At 31.4% G+C, this 22,494-nt stretch overlaps 4 protein-coding genes across 4 annotated transcripts; 2 read left to right on the top strand and 2 right to left on the bottom strand.

The window, feature by feature from the left end:
* Positions 1-441: 441 nt before the first annotated feature.
* Positions 442-8,587, bottom strand: LOC123678158 (protein nessun dorma). Its single transcript, XM_045615011.1, has 4 exons — positions 7,635-8,587; positions 4,261-4,622; positions 988-1,313; positions 442-881 (listed from the first exon to the last, which is right to left on the bottom strand). The coding sequence occupies exons 1-4, from the start codon at positions 8,425-8,427 to the stop codon at positions 644-646; spliced, it is 1,719 nt and encodes a 572-aa protein (XP_045470967.1). The 5' UTR covers positions 8,428-8,587; the 3' UTR covers positions 442-643.
* A 2,004-nt stretch (positions 8,588-10,591) lies between these two features.
* Positions 10,592-12,195, top strand: LOC123677533 (all trans-polyprenyl-diphosphate synthase PDSS1). Its single transcript, XM_045614103.1, has one exon. It carries the CDS (start codon positions 10,735-10,737, stop codon positions 11,944-11,946), a length of 1,212 nt encoding a protein of 403 aa, XP_045470059.1. The 5' UTR covers positions 10,592-10,734; the 3' UTR covers positions 11,947-12,195.
* Positions 12,196-13,274: 1,079 nt separating this feature from the next.
* LOC123677532 (DNA replication licensing factor Mcm3) lies at positions 13,275-16,282 on the bottom strand. Its single transcript, XM_045614102.1, has 2 exons — positions 15,148-16,282; positions 13,275-14,895 (listed from the first exon to the last, which is right to left on the bottom strand). Exons 1-2 carry the CDS (start codon positions 16,134-16,136, stop codon positions 13,488-13,490), a joined length of 2,397 nt encoding a protein of 798 aa, XP_045470058.1. The 5' UTR covers positions 16,137-16,282; the 3' UTR covers positions 13,275-13,487.
* Positions 16,283-18,673: 2,391 nt separating this feature from the next.
* LOC123678233 (RNA polymerase II subunit A C-terminal domain phosphatase SSU72) lies at positions 18,674-20,634 on the top strand. Its single transcript, XM_045615136.1, has 3 exons — positions 18,674-19,129; positions 19,798-20,056; positions 20,118-20,634. Exons 1-3 carry the CDS (start codon positions 18,903-18,905, stop codon positions 20,217-20,219), a joined length of 588 nt encoding a protein of 195 aa, XP_045471092.1. The 5' UTR covers positions 18,674-18,902; the 3' UTR covers positions 20,220-20,634.
* Positions 20,635-22,494: the final 1,860 nt, after the last annotated feature.

The following is a 22,494-nucleotide window of genomic DNA, read 5'->3' as shown; positions in this document are numbered from 1 at the left end:
CTTCGGCAGAAACGGACAGATATTCAGAAACTTGTTCATCATCCAAGTCATTTCGTAGATGAAGAAAAAGTGAAAGTTCTATTTGAAACAAATCAATTATTGTTATTGATTCTCAATAAATGATTTATTATAGATATCATTCAATTTTATTTCTATAATCTGAATGATTTGATAAACACAACGGCTCCTGCCAACTTTCTGTTTAGATTATCCATACATTACTGAAATACAAATTTGAAGTGTGTTAAAGGCACACGACTATAGTTATATCGAAACTACTGACACAACTCATTTGAGTCATCTCGATTTTCTTGGATTTGCGTTGTTTCCAAGCAGGAAAACAATAAAAAGCAAGTACTTTTTCATCAAGCAAGGGAGAAAAATTCGAGCACTTCACTATACATATTCACTATACAATTTTAAAATTAAATAAGAGGCTAGTTTGAAAAAGCTTCAATTATGTTTAATATCAAGCCCATAATAATTATATACAATAAGGCTTAACTTTTTAGATTTTCAATTTCAAATAAAAACATGTTAAAGAAAAATTATAAATAAAATATCTATTTAACTCAATATAGAGAAAAAAATCATTCTTTTATCACAAAACTTATATGCAGTTCATTGAAAATTATTGACCAGTTCAAATTGTTACTGGTGAAATATTTCGATCGCTTTCTATGACAGTTCTATCAAATTCGCTGCCAATATCTTTGCAGTCATCATCGAATGCCATCTCTTCATCAGAAGGTTCTGAAATTGTTGGATCCCCTTTGGAGAAAAGATCTTTAATTGCATTGATCTGAGAAGTACGATTGATAAGAACGTCGCCTTTACCATTATTCATACCATTCACAAATTCAGTTTTTACTTGAGGTATTCTGAAATTAATAATATTTTTAACGATTACATGCAACCTTCTATCCGCCAGTGGTTACAAATAGCCAAATCTTATGTTATGTTACCAAAAATCAAAATGACACTCACTTATTTAATATTTCAAAATTGCCAACATTGTGAATTCCTTCTTCCAAGTTCTCTGTTTCGACAAACACACCATAATCTTTGCAGTTTCTAAAAGTGCATTTATGTACATTGACTAAAGAATTATCATATATTTTCAATCCATAATGAACGTTGTAGATTTCTGTGTTCTGCATTGTTACTTGAGAACCTGAGTTTCCTACAAGGGCTATATAAAAGCCATACATTTCACAGTTTATCAATTCTAGCTCGGCTCCAGCAAGTACTATGATTCCCTGATGAATGGTTGACACCCCATCACCAACAATTTTGCAGTTGGAAAATGTGACCTTTGGAAAATAACATGCATTAGTGAACTAGCTTTTACCCAAAGCTCTTCTTTCAGGCTGATCTTATTATTTTTTAATAATATGTAACACCCCAAAACCTCGAAATGAACTCAATTCTTTGTTATGTGTTATATAGGATTTTCTGTGGAAATGGCATGCCTAGCTCCACTTATCCCTATAGCTGCATGCTGAGTTGAACATAAGTTTATATTAAAGATATCAGTGTTATCAATTTTAGCAATCATTCAACATTATTTTAACTTGATATAATAAGAACATCAAAATTGAAATCGAGTTGAAAGAATGAATTTGGGATAAAACAAGGGTTACTTGGTGTTGAACTCTATTGAGAAAGTTTTCCATATTAGGCCCTGAATCCTCTGATTATCAGTATCTTCGAATTCTTCATAAAAATATTCAATTTGGTTCATGTTGTGTTCTTTTATCTATTGATTTTTGTTCACTATTACTATGAAGTCAACGGACGTTAATCGAATTTTTCTGTGAAATTAATAGAAATAAAAATAAATAATTCCTTGAGATAGTACTTGAATATATAACAGTAGCGACAAGAAAGTACGAATCATCGATCTACGATGAATACTGAACAGTTCCATAAACTTATTAAAGCCCTAACTAAGGCAATGCAATACATGTTCCGGTAATGTTTTGATAGCATATATGAAGCCTTTGCAATCATTTTACAAGGAGAGTTAAACGTGGGATATTTACATCAAGAGATTAGAGAATTTTTTCAACATGAAGACTACAGGAACGCCAGAAGAAATTTACGATAGTAAGAAAGAAAGGCTGATCCACAATATGGAAACAAAATCTCAGCAATTATTATTCGATTTGACTAGTCCGGATGACTCGAAAATTAAATCCTATACTTGATCATTTGGTAACCATTATTAAAGAGCATATGCACGTATTGACGAACAGAATCGAGAAATAATCCAAGAAGGATAAATCATATCAAATTTTGTAGTCGGTCTTAAAAAAACCCTGTAATATTGTGAATTCAAATGAAAATCCTGTAATCCTGGAATTCAAGTTGGTTGGAAAAATTATTCAGACTGAAAGAACCCCATAGCACATTCGAAGATTGTGTCAAAATGGCTTCAGCTATGAAATCAGCTCAAAAGGAATGTAGGAAAATAGAACTTTTTCAAACTACTTTGACTTTTTCTAAAAACCAGTTGCGACCACCATTCCAATTTCATTAGAAATTGATTTTGTCTAAATCCCTATATCTAGGGGATAGAATGTGTTACAGATGTGGCAAGCCTACTCATTTAGCAAATACTTGAAAATATATTCAGTCACAACATTCTTAATGTTGGAAAATTGGACATCTTGCAAAGGTATACAATTACGCGGATGCGAAGAGCAGAAAAGTTGTTCTCCCTCGAATCAAAAATTGTCGGGTCCGAGGGATTTTCCACATTTTAATTTTAAAGCCGGAAAATCGAGGTGTTGAGTTTTCGTTGGACCACACTATACAAAAGAGGGTCTATGGATCTAGGGCATCACTTCAAACGACTCCACTGAATTGGATAATTCTTTTTTTGTTGTGTTCATTACTGTCATGAAAAGGTTTATACAACAAAATATTCCCGAAAAAATCGTAGGGAAAAAAGAAATAGGCCTTTTTCCTTTGACCGAGCGAACAATCATAGATTATAATTTGACACTTTGGAGGATGTATTTTGGGTTGCCTGAGAGAACGTGCGAAGCTTCATATAGAGATTCTTTTGAATAAACTGCTCAAAATTGGTTTCAGAGGAGTGTGCAATGACTTACTGAAGTCATAATCAGAAAATATGAGTTTATATCGTCGCAACGCTTCATTATGGTTTTTTTTTTTTTTTGAGAACTTTGCTCAGATCAACAATGGATCAGAAAATATTGGGAGGTTTGGCTTTGATTAAGATTATGTGATAGAAACGTTTGCGAATATGAAGACATTCTTGGAATTCGTATTATAAAAAACATAAAGGACGGGCTATATTACGAATAAATGAATTTATTTCTCTTTCACAACAATTGTTTTTGAGTTATTAGTTTGTAGGCATGTTAGATTTGTTTTTTTCGTTTATTATGATCACAAATTCATCAAATGTATTCTTACGGGAAAAAGTTTGTTGTTGTTTTTGAAATGTTCTTTGTTGTGTATATACGTTCTATAACTATGTACATATTTATTTTTGATCAAATAATGTGTACCCGACAAAATTTTTTTCGATTACTTCTCCCCAAAAAAGATCTACGCCCTTGCTACTTGATAACCACAAATTTGTAGCCAAAACGATGATTTCTCAAACTTCAACTTGCGTTTCTGCTCCTGACCGAAATTTCTAAACCCTTGTATATGGATTAACCTACGTCACGTTTCCATTACGTTCTTGCTACATCCTCGCCGTTCGGGTTCAGTGTGCATTGCACCTTAGGCTCCATTAGAGCTACATTCTCGAATTGTTTGGAAATACACAGGTACAGGGTGAACCAAAAAGGTACCTGTACCTAACATATATTATTTTCTTTTGAAACACCATATTGAATTTCCAGATTTCTAAGAATAAATGAACATAAGCATGTTCGAAGTTTTTTTCATATGCTCAAAAATCACCTATTCGAAATATTTCGATTTGTCATAAATTGGAGGTATTATAAAAAACCTAATAACTTCAAAATGAATGATTTTGTTTTGATGAGATTTTTAAAGTGAATACTAGAAGAACAGGTGTCAGTACTTATTGTTTGATTATTATTGAGAACATTACTGGCTGTTCAAAATGAGATGACACATTCAAACGTTGATACCGGGTTTATTCCAAATGGCATACTGTAGCTCTGCTAACTTTAGAAAGGTCATAATAATAGCATCGGCTATATTTTTGAGTAATGAAAATAATCATGAATGAACCCTAGTTTACTTCCTTACCTTCCCTTTACGAATAACAGCTGCACATTGTGACATACTTGCATCAAGGGTGACATTCTCTACCAAACAATGTTCTACTTGAAAATCCAACATAATATCATCTAACATGGAATCAAGTACAATGTTATCTCTATTACCAATACCTTTCAGGATTACTCCATTTTCTAATGTTGTAATAACATTAACTTCATATTTTCCTTCAGCCAGAATGAAGGAATCATTAGGGCCTCCATATTCTAGAGTTTGGGAAAGATTTGGTTGTACTATGACTTTTTCTTTGGGATACAGCAATTTAACTTGTTCTAGAAACCTCAAGTAACTCTCAACTTGGCCATTTTCTTGAATAAGCCATATTCTAGGTTCTAAAGAAAAATATTAATCAGAGTAAAATTCAAAAGATAAACCCAAGAAAATTTTAAAATTGGACTGAACTATGTATGATAAAAGTGCAGATTAGTACAACGACCTTGAAGCCTATTTCAATAATATGAAAATTGTCTTTAAAATGAGTGGCGAGGTTCTAGATTGGGAAATTGTACGCTATGTAAAGTGTTGATATCAGCACGATTATGTAATTAATAGGATGTTACTCATCAAACAGGATTAAGGTTTTTACAAAAATTAAGTAATGGTTTCACATAACAACTGAACGAAGTAACAAGTTATTTGACAATTCTGGCGCCAGACTACTACTTAAACAGAAAAATTAAAAGGTTCAAACTTGTATAGCTAGACTCGATATTTTTGTAGAGTGTGATACATTGTTGAATTCGTTATTTTTTTCCTTATAGGTAGAATCAATATAGCGTTCATAGGAAAAAAAGGTGACTCTATGGGAAATAGAAAAAATCTGATATCACCATTACAACCTCTATATTGGATAATGACTAATGGCTACAAACCGAATTTTGTAAAGTTTTCTCGATAAACAAATGAGTTCTACAGAAAAAAAGAAAATCTCGATTTTCATTTTTTTCCGAGATATCTAGAGAACCATTGGAGATACACTTGATCCTTAAATAACGCAACTTTTTTGTAATTTAAGCTATGGAACTCTAACGGTTTTCGATATCCCTGTAGTGCCCCTATAAATAGTTCTAACCCTGTATAATAGATACATATATCAATTCATTTCATGTTTCCGCCATCAGACATTTGTTGTTACAAATTACCGCTTAACAAGTGCGACTTTGGAATAGTGGATACATGTGATATTACTTGATTATCTGCAGTTATTTATACAGGGTAATTCATTATAAACATATAAAGTCGTGTGGATGGCACTTGGAGAATCATTTAAATTAATTCTTCCATGTTTCATGGATCCCTGTTTCATAGGTCATAGCATCACGTAAAAACTGCCTAAACGATTTTTTTTTATTTTCCTGATACTACGTAGAATGAACTTACGGAAGAAAAATTCCGGAAATTTTCCAAGGAAACTGGAAAAATCAAGGAAACTAAACAAAATTTTTCGAGCATTCACGAATGAAAACTTCATCAATTCCCTGAAATAAATTCTATAATTAATTTTTCTTTATTGCATTCCATTGTTTTCCTCCAATTCCATCAACTCCAAAATCTTCATGTTGTCTTTTGTATTCTGTAATGCTATTTCAATATAAATCTTGGCTTTCGCCACTGGTGACTGAGCCTTCAGGTGTTCTGTCAAACAGTCTGCTGGAAAAGGTCTGTCAAGTTCACACCGGTCTAACAATCATAGAATTTGCTAAATATCTGTTATAGAAATGGATGAATCCATTACCTCTTTCTTCAAAGAAATTATTGCCAACTATTCCCGAGTATACCACCTTCCTAATCATCAAGAATCAAGATATTGCTTATATACTTCCAAAAAAGTATTTTGTCAAAATCAACTATAAAAATATTGGACCAATAATATATAGGAACTAATAATGAGAGGAATTTCAGAATCAAAGAAAACGTTTAAGGACACATTCCTCAAGGAGAAACGAAAGCCCAAAACATGTGTCTACAGTTAGTTCTTCTCCTTGAGGGATGTGTTCTTGAACTTTTTCTTCTTATTAGACCAATAAGCCTGTAGTTCCACATTAAGCAAATTCCATTATCCTCTAACCACCAGTCAAAGAATATTGCCCCTGTCTTCACCAGCCCACTGCCCACAATTCTTATTGAAAACAACTATCGAACAAACAGTTCCTCACTTTGTTCAAGAATACATAGACAGTACTAAAAGATTGGCATGATATGATTATGAAGAGATCCAAGGAATAAATCAACGATAATTCAATATTCCACAACATAATAAAGTAGAACTTCAGTTCAAACATATAAGAAAACTGACATCAATCATCCAAAAAGATACAAAACTTCTAGACCAGCCATTGTACCTTCATCAAACAACAAAAGTAATACATACCACAAGTGGTATTCTGCTTTGTTGCATTATCATTAATATTTTTCTGATACTAAAAAACAGAACCTGAACCTTGAAAGTATTCTACAACTCCAAAAAAATCACATCAATCTCAAAGATAATGCCATTAAACCAACTGATGAAGAAGCTGTTATCTAAACTAAGCAAGGAGGAATTATGAAATAGATAGAAAGAATGTGTCACCTTGCAACTGTGAATATGCCTGTTCTAAGAAATATGTGAATATTTATTTGATTCAGTCCTTACTTGGTGGAAAATCATATTGATTTGGTAAAAAATAAATGTAAACACTTACTACTTTCCACAGATTTTAATAATAATTACGACAATTGTTTCGCCGTCTAAGCAACTTTGCAATGTAACCCTGATGAAGCCGCTTAGACGGCGAAACAATTGTCGTAATCATTAAAATTTGTGGAAAGTAGTAAGTGTTTACATTAATTTTTTACCAAATAAATATGTGAATAAAACATATTCTTTCTAGTGGACATTAATCAGTTTAAATTAGACTTCATACTAAATGTTTATTAAATAAGAAAATATTGGGAATATTGGACACAATATTGTGTCCAATATTCCCAATTGACCTATTTACAAGTTTTTTTTTCTCTAGAAGCACGGTTCAACAATTAAATGAATTTAATGTTCTTTTTTCAACTTTGATCTGCTAATAATGATTACTCACAATGTAAATCACCAAAATAACCCTACTTAATGTTTTTACTGATAGGAGAAAAAAAAGAAGAATTAATTTGAGCCCTAGCCTATGTTCAAACTCAAATATTCCAATTAATTCAAGCCTTTGAGGTTTCTACAAAATTGGACAACAATAAACCCGAAACAAAACTTCCGACTCGGCCCAAATATCGTTAATACTAAACTGCAGTTTTACCCAAACTACTTTGAATTAACTGAATTAACAATGAAAATTTGCATATGGAATAAAAATACTAACCTTTTACATTTTCAACATTTAATAATTGCTGTTGTTGTTGCCTTTTCAGAAAAGCCTTTCTAAGTAAAGGATTCTCTAAAATTTCCACTTCACACTTGATTTCAATCAGTCTTAAATGAATATTAGTGAGTTCTTCTATATTTTTCTCGCTAGAATCTTCGTCAATAACAGTTTCCTCTAATTGCAACTCAATTTGTTCTTTTTTATTCTGTATTCTACGAGCTTCGGTAAGTAAAGAATTCAAACGTAAAGATGTTGCTTTAGGAATCATACCATTTTTCATATCATAATATAATCTCAGTCTCGACTCCAAATGTTTTGATTTCCAGTCAGAAGTTTCATCATCATCAATATCCCATGGCATGAATAAATGAATATAAAAGAATCTTAACATATCAATTACATTAGCAGTTGAAGACAAATTTAAGGCTACAGTTTCATCTTGAGCTTTTGTAGGCCATAACTGAATCAAAGGAACATGATGTTTCTCTGGAATAATATGACTTTCATCTTGAACGGCAATCACTCTTACTAAGGCTTGTAAATTAGAGAAATCTACATCCAGAACAAATACTAAAACAATTGTTGGAAAAGGTAATTTTAAAATATCACAAGTGGTTCTCGATATTTTCCAAATCGCTTGCCATCCATTTGGATCCATAGTGAGTTCCAAGTAAAAGCCCCATTCTTTTTTCAGTCCTGAAGCAGGAAGTATTTCAAAACCATCAAATACATCCTTATACTCTCTCAATCGTTGTTGTAAGCTTTTATCGAAATTGAAAACTTGATCCATTTTAATAAAATAAACAAGAAACTGAATTTTAACGCTCTTTCAATTTGAAAGTTGTGGTTGAAATTGACCATAGAACTAATATTAGGTCTATGAAGTTGACAGGAAAAATGATGAAAAACACAAAGATGTTTGACTTTGCGCCATCCGACTCCGAGAGCGGACGGATTTTTTTAGTCACTTTACACTTGACCACAAATTTTAGAGATGCATCAAGATTTATCTGAAATAAATGAACGGTACAGAGCTTAGAATATTAATGTTCTAAGGTACAGAGAGAGCATGTGGCGCCATTCGTGCCAAAATGAAACATAATCATTTGTAAATAGTATATTCTAAAACAAGTTGCAGAATGGGCTCCTATTCCAACACGAATGCGAAATTCGAAAACGAGCGACGAAGGAGCGAGTTTTGGAACGCATGAGTGTTGGAATTGCCTTCTGCAACGAGTATTAGACGATATTTTCTCTATTTCAGTCAAGTTTTGCGAAATATTGTCGAAATTCAATGAAAAATTCAGATTATATATCCTAGTGACTTTTGTATTGTATCTTGGCAGTTGGTGTGACTGTTACGAAAATTGACAGATTATGGAATTTGAATATGAATCGTATGTTTCGAATTTAGACATAATTTACAATTACATATTAAATTCGTGAATTATGTCTGACGAAATCGATTGAACACTATCAGAATTATGAGAATTTGCGAATATGTAGCAAATCATTTCTCTATATCCCCAAATTATATAATATTGACAATTATTGACGTTTGTTGAAATTTGATAGGATTGGAACTTGGAAGTCAGCATAGACAACCACAAAACGAAAAATATATCTGAAAACGATGCTGTAATGAGTTCATTACAGCACTGTTTTTTAGAACTGTAATGAACTCATTACGATACAGAAACAGAGAAACATATTTAATATATTATTTATGATTGGTCGTTGACGGGAAATTGACTTTCTGTCTTAATTCTATGAGATTCTCACAAAGGTCACCAAGGACGTAGAAATCAGGGGGATACTAAGGATGATTCAACCCCTTTAGAAGTAATGAGACCAGTCCGCTTTGTAATATTGTAAATTGAACAGCTTATTTCAAAATTTGGCCTTTTTCTTCATTCCCTTGGTTAAAGTTGTTTTCATAGATTAATGAAGCAGTTGCTTTTTAAGAATCCGATAGTTTCTTGCATATCTATCGTTCTTCTAAATAAACTGCACAATTCTTCATAAAATTACACAAAAAAATAACCATATCTGGAATGTTTACTAAAGATTTCGCCGAAATTCACCATCAGATGTATCATTTCAAAATATATACACACCATCTTTTCATTTGTTATCTCTATATCCTACCCATAATTTTATATTTTTTATTTCTTCTCATGACGAAATTTGTACAACTCACCAACTATATGTAATTGTCCAGAAAAAATATCACCCTGTAGATTTGAATTCAAAATTTTAGCATATTATATGATGAAAACTTCAAATTGGAATACCTATCTATGCCAAATTCAAGTTTAATAACTTGTGAAGGGATATATAGGTGCTATGAGAAAAAAACTTGAACTTCAACATCTGTATCTCGAAAACAAATTGTTTGCTGATCCATGTTATAGGACTTTATTTCTTGAAATGATCCAAGGAATCTGTCATTTTCGTTTGTACCTCCAATTTAGGAACCCCTGTATAGTCAATTCAAAACTGATGTTCACACGAATGAATTACCATTTGAATGAAATACATTCAAGAAAAGTAAAAAAGAATATTGGTTCATTTTATGGAAAAATTTTCGTTCTTAGTCTTTGATATAATTTTGAAATTTTAAGTTATTGAAATCTTGGTATGGGTAAAATTATCCCCAGTATCCCCCATTCCTACGCCCTTGCCCAACATACTTCCTTGGGGCACTCCTAATATCTTCCAAAGGCAGATAGGTAGCATCCTCGGTTTTTTAAAATTTAACCCTCTGTTTCCGATTTGAAAGTTCGTTCGTTGATTCCGATTTCCGAAAAACCATATTTATTGATATCGGAAGCCAGACAATAATTGTTTTGTTATCTCTGTCGGACGCACTCCGGTCTCCGGGTAACGTCCGACGTTGATTCCTAACGCAACCTTGGATTAATTAAATAGAAACAGCACTACTACCTGATATAATTTCTCTTTTCCTCCATACGTTCATTGGTATGCTCGGTGTATGAAAGTGAAAGTCTGAAAGCAGACTTTCTTATTTGAGTGACCTCAAATGCAATCGAAACTTGTTATTTTTACTTGAAGTGAGAATAGTTTAGTCTCAACTATGGCATCCGCAGGTACAAGTAGGCTATGCTTCCGTGCGTGTCAGTTCCGAAAATGCCCTGTTGGAAAAAGAAAGTATTCCATTTACTCTGAAATTCCAGTTATACCATCTATATTTTCAAGAAACTACGAAAAATGTTGTCCCTCATCAAGCATACCAGCAATGTGCACTTTTTCAAAGAACTGCAGTACAAGTAAAATATATCAAACTGGTCCCATGTCAAAATACGAAGTACAGCCTTATACCTTGTTAGAAAATGATTTGAAAGATGTATATACTTACATAAGGAAGTCTCTACAACAGAATACTCACATAGATGATCTCTATGAAATTTCAACTTATTATTTTGATGGAAAAGGTAAAGCAATTAGACCTATGGTTGCCTTGTTGATGGCTAAAGCTATGAATTATCACATCCACAAAGAAGATGTACCCCTTCTTACATCCCAAACAGAGGTTGGTATGATAACAGAGATGATCCATACAGCATCTTTGATACATGATGATGTAATTGATCAGTCAGATTCTCGAAGAGGAAAACCTAGTGTAAACGTCATGTGGAATCAGAAGAAAGTTACAATGGCCGGGGATTATATATTAGCAGTAGCTTCTATGTTAATAGCACGATTGAGAAACAATGATGTTACTTTAGTGCTAAGTCAAGTAGTTAATGATCTAGTCCAGGGTGAATTCATGCAACTTGGATCGAAGGAAACGGAAAATGAGAGATTCGACCACTACCTAACTAAAACATATAAGAAAACAGCATCCCTCATAGCTAATTCTATAAAAGCTGTTACCATATTATCTGGAGCTAATGAAGAACTTTGCAATTTATCATTCTCTTATGGAAAAAATTTAGGTTTAGGATTTCAACTTGTTGATGATTTACTAGATTTTGTTGCATCCTCTGCTGCAATGGGAAAACCAACTGCAGCCGATTTGAAACTAGGATTGGCAACAGCACCAGTATTATTTGCCTGTGAAAAATATCCCGAGTTGAATGTTATGATAATGAGACGTTTCCAAGAACCAGGTGATGTAGAGAAAGCTTTTGAGTTGGTTCATAAATCAGATGGATTAGAACAAACAAAATACCTCGCTGAGAAAAACTGTCAAGAGGCTGCCAGGTTAGCAGAATCTTTAATGGAGAGTCCTTATCAAAAAGGATTAATTGTCACAGCCGATTATGTTTTGAATCGGTTAAAATAGATTTTTTGTCTGTCTTATTATTCTAGATTGTAGGTGAAGTACTAAAAAAATTGTAAAATATTGAGCTATACCTGCTGTCTTTATTGTTATTTAATAATATTTGTACTGTTGTAAAAAACAAATTGTAGGTAATCTAAAAAATACTATATTTTTTGAATTTATTGAAATTACATATATAATATACATTTCCAAAGAAATTGTCTGTTAAATTAAAATTGTGTAATATGAATAAATGAATTGATTCATGCAGAAGATATCTAGTATTCCTCTCAATTTCCCAATAAAATTTAATCTTTGACTAGAGAACTTGAAAAAATAATATTTTCATCAATTAGATCTTACTTATCTAGTTTCTTCTGAAAAAAAGTGTATAAAAATGGTAAGAAATGCTTTTCAACTTTTTTAAGACACATGGCAATTATAAGATACGGTTGTCATTGATTGTAAACAAGTTCACAATGGACATATTCAATACATAATATTCAACTGAGGTAGTAATAAAAACTAATCCACATAATTTAAATAAATTATTGTATGAATGAAATTCCCAATTAATTTTGCTTATTAGAAGCTTTTATTGATGTTTTCCTCAACCAAATAATCTTAAAAAAATTGTTATAGCTCTGAATTATACTTATAATACAAAAAAGTTCTGAAATTGGGCAATATAGTTTATAAATTTACTAAATCGGTATGTAAAATGTTTCAAATAGGTAGGTACCTACTTACATGAAACATTGTGTAACCATTTTGATAATGTACCTAGAGTCTTAAAGAAAACAGAAAGAAGTATTGATAACTTTATTTTGTGAAAATCCATTGTTTATTGGATTAAAGTCCTATCAATATACTTTTTCAAATTGAATTCTTAATCATTCATTATATTTAAAATAATGTTGCAAACAAAACCAGACTTGTTAATACTTTAATAATCAATTGTGAAAAATATCATTTTATTTGAATAAAAGAGATAAAGAAAGGCAATTAATATAATTATTAAGTACCTATGACCTCAATACATGCGACAAAACCTTTGAGAAAAACAATTCATCAGTCATCGATTTTTCTCCTTCAAATATAGTGGAACATATTCTGAATCAAAAAGCAAGTCAAACAATTGTAATTTTAAATTTTATACTTTAATTTGACTTTTTCTTTACTAAAACTAGTCTTGAAGTTTATGGATTTAATTTTTATACTAGAAGGATTCAGACAAAATTTTCAGATCAACAAAAATTTAAATTTTTGTTGAAAAATAATTGAAATTGTATAGAAAAAAAAATCACTCTAGGCTAAAAAAAGGTTGTATGTAAATATACATAATATATATATTCAAATCATTTATTACTACAGTTTTTGGGCTTAAGATAATTTAAAATAGTGTATATCCTAAAAAACTAGACAAAACAAAGGTTGTATGTAATAATATATATAACATATATTCAAATCATTTATTACTACAGTTCTTGGGCTTAAGATACTTTAAAATAGTATATATCCTAAAGAAACTAGGATTTATTAAAGATATAATTTCATCCGCATTATATTCGAAAGACAATTCCATCTGACATCATAATCTGATTATCATCAGTCATACGTTCAATAGCAGCATCTATTTCAGTTTCTGAGAATGAAGTTGCAGATTGAGAAGATAAGCTTTCTTTGATTCTTGATAAAGTTAAGGATGGGGTTCTTTCTTCTTTGAATATGTTATTCAACATAGTCTTGAATATTGTAAAACGATCTTCGCTAATGGTACTTGGAGTGTCTACTTCCATAGAAGATACTTGTGGTTCAGTACCTGCATTACTGGAAGAAATTTCCACATCATTTTGACTCTGCAATGATGGCTGTGAAAGAATTTCTTCAACTCGATCTGAATCCACAGGGATTCTAGATCTTTTAACACGCCTTTCTTTGTCTTCCTCTTCATCTGAACTTTGAGAATGTCTCCTTCTCTTCTTCTTTTCTTTTTCCAATATTTTCTTGAAATATGCATACTGAATCAACTCGATGGCAGCTTCTGCATCATGAGCTGTGACTTCTCTAGACATTCTAGCTTTAGCATGTGCAGTTGATAAACGAATCATTGTTTCTAATGTACGAGGAGTAACAGGTTGAGTTCTTGCTACATCATTTTCCATTAACTCTTCACATCTAAGGGAAGCATAGTGACTGGCAATTATTTTTGATGCTTCTTCAGTCAACGTTGGCTTCAAAATTTTAACAAAATGTATGTATTTTCTCATAAACTCAACACTCAAAATTTTGTCAGACTTCTTTCGAGAACCCCCATGCAATAAAGCATCATATGGCTCATACATAGGTGATTCTTTGTCTAATTCTGTTTCATCAGGATTATTTGTACTCAGCATATCTGCGTTGGCATTCATTGGCAACACTTCGCCATCCTGTTCAAGAGGACTCCTGTATTGATGCATTCTAACTACATGATCAGCAATTACCAAATCCCTGTCTTCATTTACAGAATCTAACATGACAAACAACAAATCAAAACGGGATAATAGGGAATCTTGAAGACCAATATTTTCCATAGGTGTTTTATACTGATCATATTTTCCATAAACAGGATTTGCAGCTGCTAGAACAGAGCATCTAGCATTCAAGCTGGCATGAATACCGGCTTTTGCGATGGTTACTCTTCCTTGTTCCATAACTTCATGTATTGCTGTTCTATCAATGTCTGACATTTTATCGAATTCATCTATACATACTACACCACGATCTGCTAAGACCATAGCACCTGCTTCTAATCTTCTCTCGCCTGTTTCTTGATCTACAGTTACAGCAGCTGTTAAACCTACACCAGATGAACCTCTTCCAGTGGTAGGAATTGCTCTTGGAGCTGTACATAAAACATATCTTAAAAGTTGTGATTTAGCTACTGAGGGATCTCCTATGAGTAGAACGTTGATGTCTCCTCTCAATCTAAAAAAATTCAGTATCAATTAGTTCAGTAAAAAATTATGCACAGGTAAATATTTCGTGAAATAAATACCTCTGTAAATTTTTTATGTTTATAGTAAATAAACATTATATTATTATTATTATAGTAAAAAATGTATAATGAATACTGAGGGAAGAACAAAGTTGAAGTTAAGATAAAATATTAAATTGGATAGTGACATAAATTTGAAAGAAAATAATAAGCGAATCCCTACTTAATAGTCAGTGATATACCTTGTTCCATTTGGTAAATTTTTTTCTACACCTCCTAAGAGAAGACATAGAATAGCTCTCTTTATATATTCATGTCCATGAATAGAAGGAGCTAATGACTTAGCTAATAAACCACAAATGTCTTTAGATGATTGTGCTAACTTCTTACACTTCTGAATATCATCTCTTGATATAGACAAAGTTGCTTCTTTACTGATCTGGGTAATATTATTAGCTATAATTACAGCTCGAAATGTACCACTTGTGTAGCTTCCTTGTTTACTAGGCATACACCTAAAATTTCCAACTACTTGAATTCTATCTCCAGGTTTACATTTATCTACTAAATCATTATCACAAATTATATCTATAGATCTTGGTAATTGACCAGCAGGTGCTTTTTCTGGCATTTCTTGAATGGATAATGTTTGATGGTCTTTAAATTGCGAAAGTCCATACTCAGTTTCTAGCAAATTACCATCTTCATCTACAGTTGGATATACCACTGAAGATGGAAAAGCTTCTAATGAAGTTAAATCTGCATATTTCCGTTCCATAACTTTTTTTGTAGCTGGACAATAATGTACACTTTTCACAATTTTGGGATTAATCAAAGAACATCTTGTAACTATTCCTTCACAACAAACTAAATTTCCAAGATATCTTGATGTTAATGTACGTGGAGTTACATGATTACATCCAAAGCTTCCTTCAAATGCAACGAAAAACTCTTGGTTTTTTGTAAATTCACTATCTGTTCTAGATACATACTCCTTCAGTGCTTTTTGAAAAGCTAGCAATTCTTCAAATGCATTGATGAGTAAATTTCGGGCCCTTGTAGGGTTTTTGGAACGTAAATCATTGATGTTAACCAAAAGTCTTGTATTTTTTTCAGCCACCATATCATTCACTAGTTGAGAATATTTTCCCTGATCTTCCTCATCATCTAAAAAATCTAGATATTCTCGCAGAGCCTCTTGCAAATTTTGATCTAGTGTTTGTACATCCATTTTTATCTATTGCGGAATATTAATTGATAATTGTATAAAATAGAATTGTTAGATTTAACCGTTGACTTCAAAAGTTCAAAAGATATATTTTGTATTCTGTATTTCCATCGCCTTACATTGGCGGGAATTTAATTGTCAATATGAGTAGCATAGATAAACTAATCATTAGATTAGTTAGTCTATGATTTATGATAGTACAACGAAAATCTCTTTTTCAAACGGCAAATTACTCTATATTTACAAGGAGATCTTATCCATTTAGGAGTTTTTTTTAAGTTTTTTTACAAATAGCACAATAGGCATCTGAAAATAAGAATGCAGCGCCAAGGTGAGCAGACGTAGAACTATAAATGTTGACATTGGTGTGTTTTGTTGTATTAGTTATGTGTGTATTTGCGTTATTAAAATTTGATTTTACAATAAATATAAAAACTTTTCAGTCTTCTATAGTGAACAAGTGTGTTACTGTGTATATAATATTTTCATTTTAGGTAAAGGCGGTAGATATCATCATTTGTTTCAGTTCAGTCTAGTGATATTGAAAGTTATGCAAGGATCGAAGACTTCGAAAAATGACGAATAACAATCGTGTGCATATAATATGTGAACGGTTCATTCAACATTATTATACTACAGGATTCTAATAGTACCTTTTTTAGGTTCAAATGGCAAAACTGAGTTTAGTAGAATACTTGGGGTATCTTAAAGGCACAAACACTTCTAGAAGTGTTTATGAAGGTGAAGAAGTTTTAAACGCTGGTCACATAATAAAAATGTTGCATGTTATTTGCATGACTAATAAACTTTAGTTGAAAGGTTTTTTTACTTATCCGAATTGATCATTTCACATAACCCTTCAATTATACAGTCCCAACAAAATATTACAAATGCTAATGTATTGAATATTTTTAAGAATACTACAGAAAGTCGCATATGCATTTTTATTATTATTAAGAGATAACTGAATTTACATAAAATGTTTCTAAAAATAAATTTATATAACTAGGATACTTAAAACTACTCATATTGATACCTATTTATCGAATTATATCATTGCTTGACTAATGAATCATCAAAAATAATGAGAATTCAATTGAAAATATTTCACTTATGAAATGTATTTATTTTGAAAATATATTCGGCATATTATACGACTATTCTAAAATAATTAAGATGTTATAGAGAAGTATCATAAGAGTGCCCTGAAAAAAATATATAGAATTTCAGAGTACATGTCCAAATATTTCTGAGGAATTTTTCCAATATTGTGTAAAGGTACCTTAGATTTGAAGACAATGTATCTTTGGCACAATTCTTGTGAAATGCCAAATAAAACAGATAATGTCACATATGAAAGATCACATTTCAATTTTGTTAAAACTAAAACAATATGCTGCTTGATTGTTAAACGATGTGATATTTGATCACTGTAAATAGATTGTACTGCTTCTACTATTGTATCTCATAGTTTCCTATTATTGAGACCCGTAAAACTGTTTAGAGCACTATCTGTTGTTATCAGATCACACAAAGATACTTTAAGAGTATTCACTTGCACTTCGAAATCCTTAAAAGTTTCAGGCCCATTATAATCAGGCTGACCCTGAAGAAGCTGTAATAGACCTTGTGCAGCTTCGATTTCATCTTGGGAAGATTGTAGAGCAGGTTCGATTTCTTTACAAGATCATTCTTCAGCAACAAGTTTTTCATTGTTTCAATCTTTCAGATCTACTACTAGAACATTCAGGTTCTTCCTTTGTGGTAGTAGATCCAACAGGAAGATTTCTGGAAGGAACAGCAGTCCTTTTCAAAATTTTTTTCTGTGTAGAACTGGAATCTGTAAACGATTATTATTAATATTATTATCCCCATAATTATAATCTGAAATTTCATGTGCTATCAGTGCTTACCTCGATAAAAATAATCATCATCGATAAAATGCAGGGAACATACTTTCATATTTCTTGTCACTGGTTTATCGATTTTGAATTTCAGTTGCCAAGCTTTTTGTCGATCCATCAGTACTTTACTCCCCAATTTCCCTTCCACCCAAACAGGATATTTATTACCAGTTTGAGGGAAAGCATGGAACTTGATATTTGAACTTTTTTGTTCCCAGGAAGAACACTGAGGAACTGAACAATAGCGATTCGAACGACTAATAATTATTGAAATGATTAAAAAAATATATGAATATTTGTAGAATATCACACAAAAACAAAGCAAAATGCAAGAACCTCAGAGGGATGAAAAGGACTGAGGCAAGAACCATGTCAACCTTTCTAGTTACTCTGATTGTCACCAAGTGGCGTAGCGCTTATGTTGATTCGCCTATAAGCGCAGATGGCTAGATACCATAGATGCCTACTGATTAGACTTTTATCTCAGAATTATAAAAATTCCTACGCCTTTAAAAATATACAATAAATGAAAATTTCTCCATCTCCATCAATCTTATATTTTTTATATTTTCCGAAGAATAAGATGTTAATCCATTTTGTGGTTTGGTTGTGTTGTTTATAACGTTCTGTGATTATAACTTATGACACATCCATGTTTACACTTTTCTTTAATTATCTATCAACATTATAGAAATTATTACCAAAATTTCTAGCGTTTGAAATTACTTTCCGTTTTATTTATTTCAATAGATTTTTTATGGCTTTCTTGTGAACAATATTGGAATAATTTTCAACTCTTATTTTCGGTTGTTTATTTTCTCATTAATTTTTCTTGTTTACTATTTTTTTATAATAAATTACCTCAATGGCCCCTATAAGTGACTTGAGAATAGCGGTAATATGTTCCAGTAACATGAATCGTAGTATGGAAGCCCATGCTTTTTTAGCCAAAAAAGGATTTGACATTAAATCTTATGGAACAGGAGACAAGGTGAAAATACCAGGATCCGCAGCTGATAGGCCTAATGTTTACGAATTTGGAATATCATATGAAGAAATTTATCAAGACTTATTACTCAAAGATAAATCTTTGTATCCTTTGATCTACTAACATTTATTTAATATTTCGACTCGTGGTAAGAACTTAGAACCTTCTTTAATACTTCATAAATTTCTCTGAATAGTTTGAAGATCCAGGATTTCTAATGTGAAATAGAAATTTATAGTACCTATTTGCATATTTTTTTCTGTTTCAGTTCAAAAGTTTCAACTAGAAGAATATGATATTTGACATTGGTTATTATATTATTCTGGACTAGTTTGAGCAATGTGAATTCAGCCACGTGAAATCTTTAAATGGGGATATCTTTTTTGATTTACATTCAATTTGAATGAAACAAAGTCTAAATGGTACTTCAAGCTTATTTCAATCATACTGTGAAAACTATAATGAAATTTGAACTGTAGATTTGGATATTAGCATGTAAAGAGACATAAAAAAATATTTGTTTCTCTTATTGGCCAGGCTAATTGTTCATGTATCATTAGAGTACAGACATATTGGTTTCTTCTACTTTATTATATTTTAAGATGATTGTTTCATTTTTATATTAGTTCACATTATATGTGTAGCCAATTGGTATCTTTCTTTTTAAAATCATGAATAAATTAATTAACATTCCTACTAATGTTATCAAGTCTATTTCCTAAACCATCATTTTTTTGTTATTATTAAAAAATTTTCCTGAATTTTCTGTTAGATATACTCAAAATGGTCTCTTACATACATTAGACAGAAATAGAAGAATAAAATCACATCCTGAGAAGTTTCAAGAAACCAAAGAAAAATTTGATATTTTAATAACTTGTGAAGAAAGAGTGTATGATCAAGTATTAGAATATATGGAGAGTCAGACACCAACTGATAATTCGATAGTTCATGTAATAAATATTGATATACAAGATAATTTGGAAGAAGCTACAATTGGAGCATTTTTAATAAGTGATATGTGTATGATGGTGAGTGACTTATTTTGATTTCGTATGAATACATATCACACTTGAAATTATGTTGTTTTAGCTGGCCAAAGCAGATGACCTTGACAATGATATAGAAGAAGTTTTACAAAATTTTGAGGAAAAATGTGAAAGACCAATTTTACATAGTATAGTATTCAACTGACAGAATGATTTCCTAATATTATGGAAAAAAGTGAGAATATATCTTCTTCCAAAATTCATTCTTGATATAATAATATCTGATATCTTTTTCAAAATATTTTTTTGTAAAAAGTTTAAAATAAGCGCATATTTTTTCAGAATGTTTTAGAAGTGCTGTGAGTTTTAATGTGAATTGCATATGAAATGAACAGGTTCCATTATGAATATAAGTTGATGATGATACAATGTAAATAATAATGCTCGCTTGATTACAAGGAAATGATGAGATAAATTTGAAAACACAGTTAATTCTTATATTTTTATTTAAGAACCTGTTCAAAATTTATTTTTTTGTTAAACTTGCTATATAATAGTTCTTATATTAGTTCTGATATTCTCTATAGTCCAAGAGTTATATTAATAAATTTTAATATTAACTTCCTTTTAATATGTTCAATATACGGTTATTATGTCTGATGTATCTCCTTATATGAAAAAATATGTTGTAATAATTGTAGGAGGTGAAACTTTTCATTTGAAAGAAAAAATATTTTTTCAAATTACAATTTTTATTATAGTTCTACAATTATAATCAGATTATGATAAAATTTGGTACACCAATTTAGTTTGGGCCGTAGATGGTGCCATACCATCTTTCCAGATATTGGGTATGTGATGAGCATGCGTAAAGCAAAATTCCCGGTATTTCTATATTACGTGTACTACCTGTATAATATATATGGAATTTGTTATGTTCGATCAAGTAGGATCAAAAGTGATTGGATACAAATTTCGGCCTGCCCAGATTTAGAGTTTGCTTTGAGCATGCACAACCGAGAAATTCCTGACATTTTCTTGCCTCATGTTCTGTGTGTAGTGGTGGAGCAATATCTAAATTTTATGTGATACATTTTACGACACCCTCTTGCGATGCAAGTAAATGGTCACATAAAAAACTACTCAAAATTGTGATTTTCATCAATTAAAATGAAATCAGTTGAAAAGGTGATAATTAAAGAAACAGAAATTATCTGCTTTTAGCCTTACTGAACTCATTAATGAGTTTTTTAAAATATGCTGGTTCGAAATATTTTTCAACTTGCTTATATCATAGAGAACCAAAAATTTTCAAAATGTTGATTCAGTGACATACATCTTGAATCAATATTGTTTATTATAGTCAATTATGTTGAAAAAATCTATTTCATATCGGCTCTTAGGTGAATATAGGTTGATCTCTGATATTCTTTATCCAGTTACAAAATGTTCAAGGGTCAATTCTCAGATCGATTTTCTTGATTAGGTATAGTATATCCTAAGTCACTTGAACTAGTCCATAAAAACGCTTGGCCATAGATGTCCCTTTGAAGTAGATACCGCGATCTGCCAAGTACCGGGGTTCATTTGAAAGTATTGTTAGGCAATAAATTCACTGGCTCCAGAGGAATTTCTAGAAACTTGAACAACCCTTGTATGATCGAAATATTCAGCTTCCTCCAAGTAACTTTGGACATACTATACCCTATACCATAATTTATTTTTAATATTAATCCGCCAAATGCGCAGTAATATCAATATCTCATACCATACATATAGTGTTATGATAAATTAAAAAATGAGCATTTTGTACAATACTAAATCACATTCCTCAGAGAGTCTAATTATTGTTGTTGGTTTTTTAAAGCTTTTTACTACATCATCGAATTGTAATCACATGCCTTTCAGTTACACTGCTTTCCCATATTTTATTTGATAAAGGTTTTACTATGATCTTTTATTTGCCTTTGATTAATTCCCAAAATTTACTGGAACTCGAACAGCAGCAAAATTTTCTGAATAAAACCAAAAATGTTTTGCAGTCACAAGGTGAAAAATACTCTAGAATTAATATTTGAAATTAGGGTTTTCGCTCCACTATTTATGCCAATTATATTTGCAACATTATCATGTTCTTGGCTACTTCAGTTTTGATTATCTGATCCATTTTTTCTCCCTCATTAAGGCATTAGTTAAATACTCTCTTGTAGTCTCAGTGACAGCAAGAAATCCAATAAAGTGCTTTTCTATTGTGCCTAGGGAATCCAATCCCGCAATTGCGGGATCCCTCTGAAATTCTGTGGTATTTTCCATGCGGGAATCAATATTAAAAATAAAAGCGCAAACGTCTTTAGAAACGTTCCAGAAAGCAATAAACCACTCATAAGTTACGGACGAAGATGCAACACTATAGTTACTGCTGAAAGTACACCACGATTCATGATCAGCAAATTCGAAAGTCTATAACTCGACATTGAGTA

The sequence above is a fragment of the Harmonia axyridis genome, chromosome 4 (assembly GCF_914767665.1).
Source record: "Harmonia axyridis chromosome 4, icHarAxyr1.1, whole genome shotgun sequence".
Taxonomy (NCBI): domain Eukaryota; kingdom Metazoa; phylum Arthropoda; class Insecta; order Coleoptera; family Coccinellidae; genus Harmonia; species Harmonia axyridis.
The sequence above is the reverse complement of the archived record's forward strand: the minus strand, read 5'-3'. Positions and strand labels throughout refer to the sequence as shown.

Bases quoted from the DNA above. Each gene is read 5' to 3' on its own strand.
- LOC123678158 (XM_045615011.1), bottom strand. From the start codon at position 8,427: ATGGATCAAGTTTTCAATTTCGATAAAAGCTTACAACAACGATTGAGA. The intron at 4,623-7,634 runs GTTAGTATTTTT...ATTTTTCTTTAG, and splicing joins AAATGTTGAAAATGTAAAAG to AACCTAGAATATGGCTTATT. The intron at 882-987 runs GTGAGTGTCATT...TATTAATTTCAG, and splicing joins AATTTTGAAATATTAAATAA to AATACCTCAAGTAAAAACTG.
- LOC123677533 (XM_045614103.1), top strand. From the start codon at position 10,735: ATGGCATCCGCAGGTACAAGTAGGCTATGCTTCCGTGCGTGTCAGTTC.
- LOC123677532 (XM_045614102.1), bottom strand. From the start codon at position 16,136: ATGGATGTACAAACACTAGATCAAAATTTGCAAGAGGCTCTGCGAGAA. The intron at 14,896-15,147 runs GTATATCACTGA...GAATTTTTTTAG, and splicing joins AATTTACCAAATGGAACAAG to ATTGAGAGGAGACATCAACG.
- LOC123678233 (XM_045615136.1), top strand. From the start codon at position 18,903: ATGGCCCCTATAAGTGACTTGAGAATAGCGGTAATATGTTCCAGTAAC. The intron at 19,130-19,797 runs GTATCCTTTGAT...ATTTTCTGTTAG, and splicing joins TTACTCAAAGATAAATCTTT to ATATACTCAAAATGGTCTCT. The intron at 20,057-20,117 runs GTGAGTGACTTA...ATGTTGTTTTAG, and splicing joins TAAGTGATATGTGTATGATG to CTGGCCAAAGCAGATGACCT.